Source organism: Acanthopagrus latus, chromosome 1 (genome assembly GCF_904848185.1).
Source record: "Acanthopagrus latus isolate v.2019 chromosome 1, fAcaLat1.1, whole genome shotgun sequence".
NCBI classification, from domain to species: domain Eukaryota; kingdom Metazoa; phylum Chordata; class Actinopteri; order Spariformes; family Sparidae; genus Acanthopagrus; species Acanthopagrus latus.
Window position 1 is genome coordinate 11949024 of NC_051039.1, and position 13043 is coordinate 11962066.

Genomic DNA, 13043 nt, shown 5'->3' on the forward strand with positions numbered 1-13043 from the left:
GCCTACTCTCTCGCTCCTCTTTTGTGCCTCATATGCATTTCTGTAATGTGCACTTGTGCAGAGCCACGAGCATGAACATCTCCTTTTGAAATGATTCCAGTGCTTGGAAGGAGCCATGTCTGTGGCCATTCACCTCGGGATAGATTGACTCTGCTGACTGAATTCAGATGAGCTCGACGCTGGAAAAAGCCCCGCGCCGCCTCCCGTCCATCCCCTCAGTGTGAGCGGGAGAAAAATAAAAAATAAAACTCTGGCTCTAACTCGGCTACAACAGGCAGCAACATATTGTCAAAAGTGACAACACAGGGTTTTTTTTCAGAGAAGACGATAACCACTTTCACCTGGGACAATGAAAGCTTAAGGGGGCTATAGTATGTCTAAAGTGTACAGATTGAAAATGTAGAGCGTATTGTGTGATGTTGAGCTGCAAGGCTCCGAACAGTGTGCATCTAATCAAGCGTGCTGACCTTTCGCCGGCATCATAAAATATTCATTGGCGCTGAACGTATTACGGGATGCATGCGATATTCACATTCATTCTTTATGAGGAATAATCAGTTTCTCTGTAGAACCATGACAAATGCTATGTTTTAACTGGTGTGATATGAGTTTAAATCCAATTTCTCTCTTCCAGCACCCCCTCCCTCCCTCCCTCTCCTCTCTCCCTCCCTCTCTTCTCACCCTCCCTCCCTCTCTCACAAACACACACAGAGCAGAGGTAGATAATGATGATTCCCCATCTCATCTTTAATTGCAGATGAGCTCCGAGTGTTGAATTTCTCCTTCTTTTTGTCAGTACCTGGCAACAGCGCCGGCCGCTGAGCGCCGTCACAGAAGGTCCTACGCAGACTATTTTGCTAAAACAGCATGTGGAAGTGTACTGTACCTTATTTGCAATGTGGCCGCGGCTAATTCCCGCTGCTTCTGTTTACGCTGACAGCTTGGTCACACAGTGTAGAACAAACCTAACGCATCAGCCGGTGAGAGGACTGAGCTCCTTCACCATCACTAAGTGTTCGATAATTGAGCTCATTTAACAAAGGCGAGGAGTCGTTTTCGTGAAGCTCCCATCCAAGTCCTTATCGCGATGGAAACCATGGCTCCATCACATTCTCCTTCAGTGTGAAAGAGATTTTGGTGACTTATTCTAGTCCAGAAATAATAAGCAAATACGGGTTTTATTTTCCAAGGTTGTTATTTTTTTTGTTACAAAAGAGCATGTAAAAAAAATGGATAAAAAGAAAAAGTCCATGGTGGATAAAATGTAGTTATATTCTCAGCACCGTCATGACACAGCCAGTAGCCACAGAGGCCGAGTAATTTATCTAACCCCCGGTCGCACCGGCTGAAGATCCTCTGCCCACAGTCCTAATTATGCGCCGGTGCTTCCAGTTGGCCAGCACCGACTTCCAGGCCGTTGTTTTGCGGCGGCCTTCCCACGAGCATGTTGTTCTTCGGTGAACAGCTTTCGGGCTCCATAGTCATCACCAGCACGGAGTACCCATGAGTCTCTGCTGCCCACGAGCGGTCCAAGTCTACCAGGCCCATACACTGTTTACCTGCGGTGGACCGAACAGAAAAAAACACAACTGCATTTTATCGTCCGAAAATAAAAGGAAGGAAAAGCAATGCAGGCATAAAGCAACATTATGTAGAAATTGGCATTTTGTGCGGTGAGGTGGCAGGGTCCGCCACACATAAACAACGTACAACAGTATGAAATGTATGTGTTGTCCTTAAAGGTCAGTTTGTTTGTTCACGTCATGACAGCAAAGAGTTTGTTTACCGTCACTGAACACCCTACCGACCCAAAAAACTACAAAGTGAACCTTTAAGTGGTTTTGTCCATTACGGAAACATCTCTTCCTGGATGACAGTAAACAAAGAGGTAAGTCACTGCATGATTTGATAAGAAAGAAAAGATGCTAATCATGTGGAATGACCTTCAAACTGACCAAACTGACCCACGTGAACACCTGTGAGTTAGAGAGTGCCGTACACCACCACGATCCAAAAATCAAAATGAGAAAATATATTTTGGGAGAACGGTTGCTCGTCTCTCCAGCAGAGACGTGAAGAATCAATTCCAGGGAGCACTGAAGCTGCTCTGGCAACGTCTGATGGCAGCTGTGGCTTTTTGTTTAATTTGATATGTGCGAGCCGCTGCTGCCGACGTATCCAAGCGAATATCAACATGACCGTCAGGCATTTATCTAGCAGGAGTTGTTGTAGAGTGCTGCCGCTGCACTGGTCTGTAGATCAGGACTATTCAATCACTGATTCAATTTTAAAACCAGGAGACGTAGATCGGCCAGACATCGTCAGCAACTTCTTCAAAAATAAATGTCGAGAAGCCGTTTCTTCATCAACAACTTCACGCTGGTTATCACGCTTTTGTCTCGGTATCCCTGTTTAAAAACAGACTTTTGATGTATTATGCGCTTTATCAGGTAGGTAACAGGTGGCAGACAGCAAATGTGAGCTTTGGTCTGCCGTGCTGCCTACACGGCTGCCGTCACACTGGCAGGGCTCCCGGGAGATGAGATCAAACATGGTTAGGAAATGTTAGCGGGAGAGGTTGAGCCCTGTTAACTGATACCGAGCAGAAACCCCGGTGACAGGTGGTGTCAGGTACGTTTGAAAGGGGCTTCAGACTGACAAGGCATTGGGGAGCCTCCTCAGATTCAGAAGGGAAGCTTTGATAAGCCGGAGAGCTACCAGGGTGAAGAAAGTCCTCGACATAATGAAACGCTGTACAGTGAAGCGCCGGCACAGGCCTGGAGGTTTCGGGCTGACAAAACACTTCCTGCCGAAATCTGACAACGCTGATCTGGCAGCTGTTCACCGCAGCTGTCTTGTCACATTGAGGAGATCAGCGCATTAACATTTCGCACACTTCTCCAAAGTCTAGATGTTTTTTTTTTTTTAAAAGTAGAGCAGAGGGGGAAACGAGGCCTGTGAGGATCGGGTTCTACATGTGTTGATCTAAAATAAAATTAACTGGCAACTATTTAATTTTTATTTCACTCAGTTGTTTGATTTTTTTTTTATTTGTCAATTTTTTTGTAAGCAAACATGTCAAACATTTGCCAGATTAGAGCTTTCGTTGGACAACAGAAGCAATTTTCTGACAGATGTCCAGATGTAAGATTAAGACTGTCAACAGTACCTATGAGTCGGCGGTCAGGAGGGAGCTGGACGGCGGTTTGGTCTGCGAAGCGGCAGAGGATCATGTGTTCCTGAAACAAGGACAGACAATAAGTACTGATCTGTTTATTAGAGGTGTAATTAGTAAAAAAACAAACAAACAAACAAAAAAAAACACTGAAGCTCTGCATGATATCTGTTTACATTCAGGTCACTGCAAGAATGGGAAACAATCACTGATCAGATCAATCAGACATTCAAATAATTCCACAAAGAGGGCTTTTTTTTATTTATTTTTTTTATACCATGAACCATGCAACTCCATTATGCATGCAGAAAGACAAAAGCATGCGTGAATTTGTTCTATTTATTTATTCATCCCATCTTTTTCTACATCTGCTGATCCTATTTACAGCTGTGGAGACTGGCCGAGACGCAGGGAAACGTCCTCTGGCAACTGCCAATATATTACAGAATTCTATTCTAAATCCTGCTCAATCTTTCACCCCTTGACTTTTCCTTCAAGCAAAACTGATCCTGGCATAAATTCAAGCCAATTCAGCCTGATGGATCACCGCGACATTCGTTTCGAATGGGCAACCAAATCAAATAACTTTGGTGAACACCTGGTTCTTCATCAAGTCATTCTTTGGTTTATGATCCACAACTAACGACATTCCCATCAGCCTCGGGTGTACTTTGTGTTAAGTTCCCATTAGCAGATATTAGCATGCCAACAGGCTACACAACGAGGGTGAACCTGATAAATATCCACCCGCAGTATCACTGTCACTGTGAGTGCGATGTAGCAGCAGCTACACTGTGGTCAAGAAAGCTCGCCAGCTGCTCCATATCCTGAGGAGACTGAGGAGTTTTGGCATGAAAGCCAGCATGCTCGCAAACCTCATAAACCCACAGCTGAAAATCACTACGAAAGAGTGGAGCAGCACATCACGGCATTAGACTCCCGGCCATTAAGGATTTCTTTTATTAAGTGGTGCCTGTGGAAGGCCACAGTCATTCAGCACGCAGACGGCTCTCCCTGTAACCGTCTGGCAGACGACACAGGAACATGGTGACACAGACCACCAGACTTAAGGTCAGTTTTAACAACCAGGCCTCTCCAGACTTCTCAACTAAATAGCATAGATATTTAACATTGCATATCATTTTACCTGCTGTCTGCAAAGATCAATGATGTGTATACTTAGGTGGGAGTCCAATTCTCACTTGAATATTTTCATGTGGTGTTAAATTTCCTTTGTCTCAAATCCATTTTTACCGCTGCTGAGCTGACCTGCTTCTCGGGTCCTGTGTTAACCTACATATGAAACTGAAAACTGAAACTGAAAAATGAAACTGATCGCGTCCTGATATTAGCATCCAGACACTTGCGTGGCTGTGGCTTAACATGGCGTACGGTATGTCACACTAGGTCCAGATGAACCCTGTTTTTTTTTAATTTTCAACCAGTAAACAAGTTTTTCCGTCCCCGTCCTCTCCTTTTTACCTTGCCAAGGTTCATGGAACAAGTGAACCAGGAGAGCGAGTAGTAATCTCTAACCTGCTCCTGCAGTTCTGTAATTGATTCCATCCCTCACTGTGCGGGGTTGAGCTGAATGCGAGGCCACAGAGCAGGTGCTTAAAGTTAGCGCTGAGCACCAATATCTCACACCATTAGCCCTTTATTCCAGCGATACACCATTCGTCAATGTGCTGTCACGCTGTTTTAACTGCTGTAGTTCAGGAAGGACAACTACGGTTATGCTATTAACACAATGCACTGCAGCTTTTATTTCTCAAAGTGTCAGCTGGGGATTTTTTCGGAGCTGAGACGTTCGGGGGAAAGGTGGGGTTCTGTAGACTTGGAGTCCAAATGAATAGAAAATACCCAGAAAATGTTGGTTTAAAGTGAAACCATAGCAGGAAGCAGAGAAGATTAGAGCTCAGGTTTAAAGTGGAAGATAATTTGTCTGCTGGTTCAAATAGAATGGATTTCTCCTACTGTGTGGCTATTGTTTCAATTCTCATGTCCACACAGAACATAAGGCGATTCTGATTTCTTTTGCTCACTGGGCTTAAGAACAACAGCAGCTCACAATCACAGAACACTACAATTGCTCACTGTCTTGTAAATAATATATAATCTTCTTCCTCCGCCTCTCAAGCCTCTCTCCTTCTCTCTCTCTCTCTCTCAAAAAATAAAATCTGTTTACTCTAGTGCACAAAAAGAAGAAAAGTTAGAGGTGGTCCAATGTTGTGACATGTCAAACTCTCGAGGTTGCCATGGCCAGGACCTGCAGCAACTTTTGCACAGATTCTCCCCAGGGGCACTGACAGGTCCCATACATCATTATGGGATGGGCCCTCCCACAGTACAGTGCCGCGTCTGTGCTGAGCGATAAGGAACTGAGAGAGACTGGAGGGTGTGAGCCTCCCGTCTCGTAACTGCCTGGGGGAATCTTGGCTCCCGAGACACGTGACAGGCAAGAGGTCTCGTTGAATTTATTTTACTGCACCATAAAATAATGATCATAATAATGATAACAACGATAAGTATTTCTGGTGCTAAGCCAAATATGGTCAATAAGGTTTTAATGCTTCAGATTTTAGGTAAACCAAATCACAAAAGCAGTCGGTTCTTTGTAAAGTCTAACACGCAGTAAGTGTAGATAACGGCGTCGCAAAATGTACACTTTACACAGAAATGAGTTGAACAGTTACACAAGCTAACTGCAAGGGGAAACTTTTTGGTAGCTAGTTAACTAACATTAAAAACATGATATGAAATAATAGGTTGATCTGACCAAACACATGACATAAATGCTGTTGATGTGACAACGTCAAGTGGAGGCATTTTAAATAACACGTCACAAAAATAGCACAACATAACTCAGACATGTTTGACTAAAGAAGTTAATAATGTCAGGTAAGTCAGCAAGCATAATAAAATACTGTCAAGTTTAATATACTGTTCACTTCTAAAGCTTAAAACAAATGTTGTGTATAAAGTAAGGTAGCCTACAATGATGATGCAAACATAACTTCATGTTGACATATTTGTAGTTGTGCTACAGCAGGTGTTTGTGTTTCTCATTTGTTTGAACATTTGTCTTAATCTCTTGTGGTTTCTATGTTTCCTGAGTGTTAACAATTGTGGTACGAGAAAGCGCTTTCACCTTTCACTGGGTCACTGCACTCCGGCACGGGTGTTAAACTATAACTTTTTCTAAATGCAGCAGATTCCATTATACTTCTGCTCATGCAGCGGCATCTTAATTAAGAAGTAATTAGCGAGGAGAGAAACTTATCTAATGTGGTGGTAACGGAATAGTTAGAATATAGTAAGTTCTGACCCAGGAAGTCGTTTTTCAGTCTGTTGCTCATGAACCCAATTTGAGAAACAATCCTTGTTAAAACATGAGTGGTTCAGTATTCTGTGCTTGATATTTTGAGTTCAAATGAAAAGGAAAATGAAAAGAGGGTTTTAATCATATTTAAGAGCATACCTTGTAAGTCAGAGTCTCTTGGAACTTTTTGCTGTAAAACAGAAAAAAAAACAGAAGATACTTTGATGTCAAAGTGCAGTTTAAAATACTTAAAACACAAACAACAGGCATCGCCTCTAAAACAAACCACTTCCTCTACGAGGAAAAAAAGGTTTTTATAAAATCAGGGCTTTTGCAATGACATGAGAACAAAGTCAGTTTGTTGTTGATGGCTAACCCCAGTCAGATCAACACTGAAGCAAATTAAAAATCAACATGAAGGTCAGGGGTCAGGGGCCCGTCGGGTCACATGAAGAGGAGTCGTAAGTTCAACTCGAACTGTTGGAGCCTTAATGAAATACGCAGTTTAGTTTCACAGCTCATAAAGACGTGTGAACTGCCTGGAATGTCTCTGCACCTGCAGAATATCCGAGTACCTGGAACATGACCTGAGGGGAAAACACTAAAAGTAGCAGGACGAAGATTGACACAGTCAGGTGCGTAGGCCCCTCGCATAAACATTGCATGACTGCCCTCCAGAAACGCAGCTTCTTGTTGTCCATTACAGCTGCAGAATCTCTCTCTCTCTCTCTCTCTCTCCCTCTCTGTGTTTTTATTTTTTTATGTTTTTGGTCATTCTTTAATATTTTATGAGAAGTCAGGAGGTGGCAAAGTGTCAAGTTAGCAAAAATGAGGAGAGGAAGACCTAAGAAAGTGATAACTCCTCTGAATATTTATACTGTTCACAGACAGACCTCCCCAAGGCACAATTATAGGGTTGGTTATACCACAGCTTCATTTGTTGGCAGGCGTCCCTTAAAATCAAATATGAGAACACAGTTAAAATAGTATTAACCTCAGTAACAACGTATTTATTTCATACTGCATTACTAACCGTGATGAAATTAACCCAAATGTTAGCTTAAGCGTCTAGGTCGTTGTGGCACACGGGATATCAAAATGTAATGCCGCTCATTTTCCACTGCCATAACCCCTTCTCACTGACATATTCTGATTTTTACTGACATCTGCCGCCGCTAATTATGATACGCCGACGCCGTGCGTGACTCAGATACAGCATATTCATCTGAATCTCAGTCCGGCTGCTGTGTTTCTTGATGTGGTATGAGAGGGAGCTCACACCTTTCACTGGATCACTGCTTTCTGCTTCTGGCATGACAAACTAAAACTTTTAGACCAAATGCCTCTGATTTCATAATACTGCTGCAACATCTTAATTAAGATTAAATTATCCATCCGTTCCACTTATCCTTTTCAGGGTCACGGGGGGACAGGAGCCGATCCCAGCAGACAGTGGAGTACACCCTGGATAAGTGCGCAGAGCTGCATATCAGTGGTGGTATAACACTCTTGTTATACCACAGGGGACCTTTAAGTTATTTTTAAAACCTACACCTACACAGATTTTTTTCCAATGTATTGAATCACTTTGTGAATACAAAAAACAAAAAAAAACAAAATGCTGGATGACAGACAGGCAGTCTGTGATGAGACGTTTCCAACCCTAAAATCCTGGACGTCGCAAATCTCGGATGTTTCTGTTCCAAAACAGAAGAGTGACCCAGTGTTTCCCACACATAGACTTCACTTGGGCGGGCTGCCCAGGTATGTAAGCGGCCGCCAAGGTACATTTAGTGACACATTTTAGCATTTAGTTTTATTTCTTAATCCCTCTGAGTCAACAACGGCATACGCATACAAGAGAAAGAAAGAGATGATCTCTGGTATTGCGTCCCTCCTTTTTTAACGCACTGATTGTGATGTGACCTCCTACATAATGTATGCCTGCTTACACCCTTGTTTCACTCAAACTCATAAGCGCACCTGGTTGTTGCCATGTAATTCGGCATCACGCTGGTTTGGACAGATTTGTTAGGCTACATAATCGACACCAAGCTTCCTCCACACGCGGCTCGTTGGGCGACTTTTTAAAAACTGCTTATGAAGAAAGGCAGCAGAGCAAAACACCACCACAGCTGCACCGCCATTGTGTGGGAAACACTGAATACAAAGGAAACATTCTAACTGGATGGAGAGGGGAGGGAAAGAAGGAGTATGCAGAGAGAGTTAAAGGGGACTTCAGGTGAGCTCAACTCTGCGCTGAAAAAAACCTGTAAAATAATCATCACTGGAGGCACGCTGCACTATTTTGCTTTTTACTCTGCATGTGTGGACAGTTTCTTAAAGCAATTCTCTGACTATGTGATATCCTCAGTCACAGTTAAAGAGTCATAAAGAAGAACAACTGGCATCAGCTAAATAACAAAAAAAAGCACAACAACAACAATGCGCTGTATGATTTCATCCCTGACTGGCACAGACTTGGCCCAACTTGGTACCATCTTAATGCCAAAATTATACCATAATTGCCCCAACAATTACATTGTGTATCTCCACCTTAAGTTGCTGGTGATCAAAGTCTCTCGGTTGCTATAACAGCCGTCCTGCATAATAGCATTTTGTCTTGAAGGCTTCGGTATCCCAAAGTGCTTTTAGTCGCATGCTACCTTGTTATGATTCTTAAAAGTGCTGTTAGTCAACACAGTGCTGCTATAGCAACTGGGTCAACACCATTAAAAGTAAAGCCTCTCACTTTTCCTTTTGTGCCATTGTTTGTTTCTTCCATCTCTATTTGAACAGCATCATCCTTTGTCCTACAAACATCACCAGGAATGAAAATTAAAGGGACGGTTTGTCCCAAAATAAAAAAAAAAAAACATATTAAATGCCGTTTATCCATCTAGATTGTTTTGGCGTGAGTTGCAAAGTTTTGGAGAGATGCCGCGGAGATGTTTGCCCTCCTCTAGAATTCAGTGGAACTACATGGCACTGGTCACTGCTCAAAGAGCCCCAAAAAATACTTATTTGAACTCAACTGCAATGTCTCTTTCCAGAAATTATAACCAGGTTACTCAAGATAATCCACAGACACTGTTGTGAGCAGTCTAAGGCAGGCACTATTTTCTGTCCAGCGAACTACACCCGCCAACCGTATCACAGCGCAAAAGGCAGCGTCCATCTACTCACGAACTAGAGGCGAGCTAACTAAGCTAGCTGGCTGGTGTTTTAATCCCTTTGTCATGAGCACGAGCCTCTAGTCCATGTGCGATTCAGTTGAAAGAGTAGTTCTGACATGAAACTGCACACAACAAAGTCTGTGAATTATCTTGTGTAACCAGGTCATCAAATCTGAGAAGAGATATTGTTGTTAAGTTTGGTCGACTGCCATTTAAGTTCCCTTGTGTTCCGTTGGGGTGTTGGTATTTGAAGGCCTGAGAATGAGTCTCTCTCCCTGCTAAGTATGTGTGATTGACAGTAGACGGAGGAGTAAAGCTAGGGAGATGATCCACTAATCAATGGTGGATGGCATCGTTCTCTCAGACAGATAAAAATAAACATACTTGGGCAGCCATTAATATACCCAGGCCGGCTGTCCAAGTAAACTATGCGTGGGAAAATCTGATATAGATGGATAAAAAGCAACACAGGTAAGAGGAAAAAATAAGTATTTTTGATTTCAGGGTGACCTGTCCCTTTAAGTTGTTAATTCTTTGCAAAACCCAATATGAATAAAGTGATTCTTGTTCATGTCTGTACCTCTAGTTGGACTTAGCTGTCAGTCTGTCATATCCCAAGCAGCCACTACATAGTGAACCCTACTGTCCGTTGTTTAGAGAACACGGCACAAATTGAAAAGGTAATGGGCGGACCCTGCTGTGAAACTGCTGCCGCATACTGCCAGGTGATGATATGAGATAATGAATGTGAAAAGCCCTAAAAGAGAAACCGAATAAACATCATTATGAGAGAATGCAAGAGAAGACAAGCAAGCTAGGCCGTGCTAGGGGTCTTACAAGAAAACCAAGGTCAGAAACAACATTTAAAAAGAAAAACCTGTGAGAGGTGACGCCTGACAGAGGCGGGCAGGTACAAACCTCTTGGGGAAGCTGAACTTGATTGCATTCTGGATGAAGCCGTAGCAACAGGGGCTGATGACGAAGGCGGCTCCTGCCTGGATGCAGTGCTCCATCACCATGTCTGTTGCAACGCCGCATGCATGGAGGGCAACCTGAAGTGAAACAAAGCAAACAAATACGAGGCTTTCACCCATGAAAATCAAAGCATTCTTGAAAGACCATCAGAAAGACTAAAACTGAGTGCAGCTGAAAGCGTGCACTCAATCCCATTGATTACTTCATAATGGCCGCTGCGATTAAATACATCTACGCTCTCCAAGGTGGAGACTCCAGCAAGAGTAAACAAAATGTATTGCTGTTTTAGGAGCAGGGGCACGAAAGCATCAGGGTTCCCATTGAGTGGATAAATTGTGCGTGGTGATGAGAACCTAGCTACGCATTAGTAATGGTGTGATTGTATATTGAATCGCGGAAAAGGGACTAAAAGAACCAATACGGAAGCCTGTCTGTGTCGGCCGGCTCTTTCATAAAGTCCATCTGATAAAAAGCATTACGCGTCCTTAAAAGGCAATGAGTTTAATATCCAAAGTACAGCGGTAAAATAAATGATTTCCTCTCAAGCGTACATTAGCTAAAAAGATTCTATGTTAATGGTCCAAATAAAATGCATTGCCAACAGTCTTGGTGTGACAATAGCTACGCCATCTCACTGAAATTAACCCCGTCCAACTGAAGCTGCCAGCTCGAATCTTCTTTTCTCATCTTCCAAGAGGTTGTCACTTGGCGTCTGTGAGTCTGAGTCTGCTGCACGTTGCCTTGACAGCAGTGCCACGGAGCAGAAGTCAGGATGGGGCTGTGCCAAGATTGGCTGCAGCCACAAAGATTAGGGAAGATACAGACACTCTGAGCACGGCCAAAACCCACTCATAAAATCACTAGAATGTCAGGGGGTGGGGGGGGTTTACATTTCACAGGGATGCACGAGCTCTCGATGGAAGTTGCACGGCTGCTGCGACCCTTTAGCTCAAACTACAACAAGAAACAAGGTTTGATGCTTTTCCAGCCCATAAGTTCTTAAAAATCTGCCCAAATTGGATAAAATAGAATGCCTCATTGCATCATTAACAGCAGCAGCCATATTGTGGTTCATCACAATCTCTCAATATGACAGTGCAATTCTAAAATAATTCTCTTCCATTTTTTGCCCTCTGCTGTAAAATTTGGAACACGAAGGGTAGAACTCAAGTATAACAAATAGCAGGTTTTCTATAAATGGGTAAAGTGCAACAGGCTTTGACAGTGGCCTAAAGTCTGCACACATACACATGTGCACATGGGTAGATAGAGTGGAGAGAATAAACAAGGGAGACAGAAAGAGAGAGACAGAAAGAGAGAGACAGAGCAAGCAGAAATGAAGGTACTCTCAAAATTCCATGCAAGCACAGAAGTTTTACATTGCAATGAAAATACAAATTTGCAAAAATACTACTGCTGTGTGAGGTCGCTCACCTGTGGTACCTATTTGGTATGAAGGCACCACATTCATTTTCAGTTATTCTTTATTCTACAAAACAAAACAGTTGAGTGCAGAGGACTAATTGGGGAGTCTCACAGTCAGAGGAATGAAGCCGCGCCATATTTCGGTGGTACATCAGTGGATACTTGCCTGATGGCAGCAGGGTGAACAGACTGTGGCTGGAGTGGATGTTGTCTTTTAGTACAGATGTGAGGCACTAAAGCCCGCAGTGGGAAGTTTTCCAATCAGCTCCAGGGGTCAGATTGTACTGTATTGAATGCCGAGCTGAAGCCAGCAAACAGCATTCTCCATGCCACATGGACCTTGTTGTTCTGAAAGCATGCTGATGAGGGTCCAAGCTGGCAGGGAAGTTGTTTTACATGTGCTGGAGAAGCAGTTTGATGGTAGCACGGTCCTCTCAGAAGAATAAATTTGTCAAAGATTTGTCATATCAAATACTGACTGGACGTGTTTGTATCCAACGCTGACAAGAAACCAAAGCCGCATACTAGAAGTCTGCACAGATTGTTTGTCATCATACTTAATTCCACACAATGTTATTATGCATGGACACAGATTTTCTCAACTGCATGAAGAGCTCCACAAGGAACAGTGTGATGTGTTCAGAATCATTCATTTCAGATGTACTTTAAAATGACTAAAACTTACACGAGGAGGCTCTGCACATGAAAGAGTAACTAGAAAGCGAAAATTGGGGAATTAACATCAATTACCTGCACGGCCCTGCATCTATTTGACACCTAATTTTCTGTCCTGCATTTATTCATGGCATCAGGGAGAAAAAACCTTGCCGGTATTCTTCCAACAGTGTGTCTCAGACTGCTGATTAGGAGGAGGAGTGCCTATCAAAGATTGCATGAAGTTACATCCCCGACATCTAAAGCAAAAAATAATTAACAAAGTAACACCATCACTCTTTCCCAGCTACTTAAT

At 43.1% G+C, this 13043-nt stretch overlaps 1 protein-coding gene across 2 annotated transcripts in view; it reads right to left on the reverse strand.

The window, feature by feature from the left end:
- Nucleotides 1-1159: 1159 nt before the first annotated feature.
- gstcd (glutathione S-transferase, C-terminal domain containing) overlaps nt 1160-13043 on the reverse strand; it is a 56757-nt gene continuing 44873 nt past the window's right edge. For both annotated transcript variants that reach the window (XM_037094767.1, XM_037094757.1), the window contains exons 9-12: nt 10592-10725; nt 6657-6687; nt 3170-3239; nt 1160-1559 (exon numbers count right to left, since the gene is read on the reverse strand). In XM_037094767.1, coding sequence (XP_036950662.1) covers nt 1369-1559; nt 3170-3239; nt 6657-6687; nt 10592-10725 — 426 coding nt within the window. In that variant the 3' untranslated portion in view covers nt 1160-1368. The remainder of the gene's footprint in view (nt 1560-3169; nt 3240-6656; nt 6688-10591; nt 10726-13043) is intronic.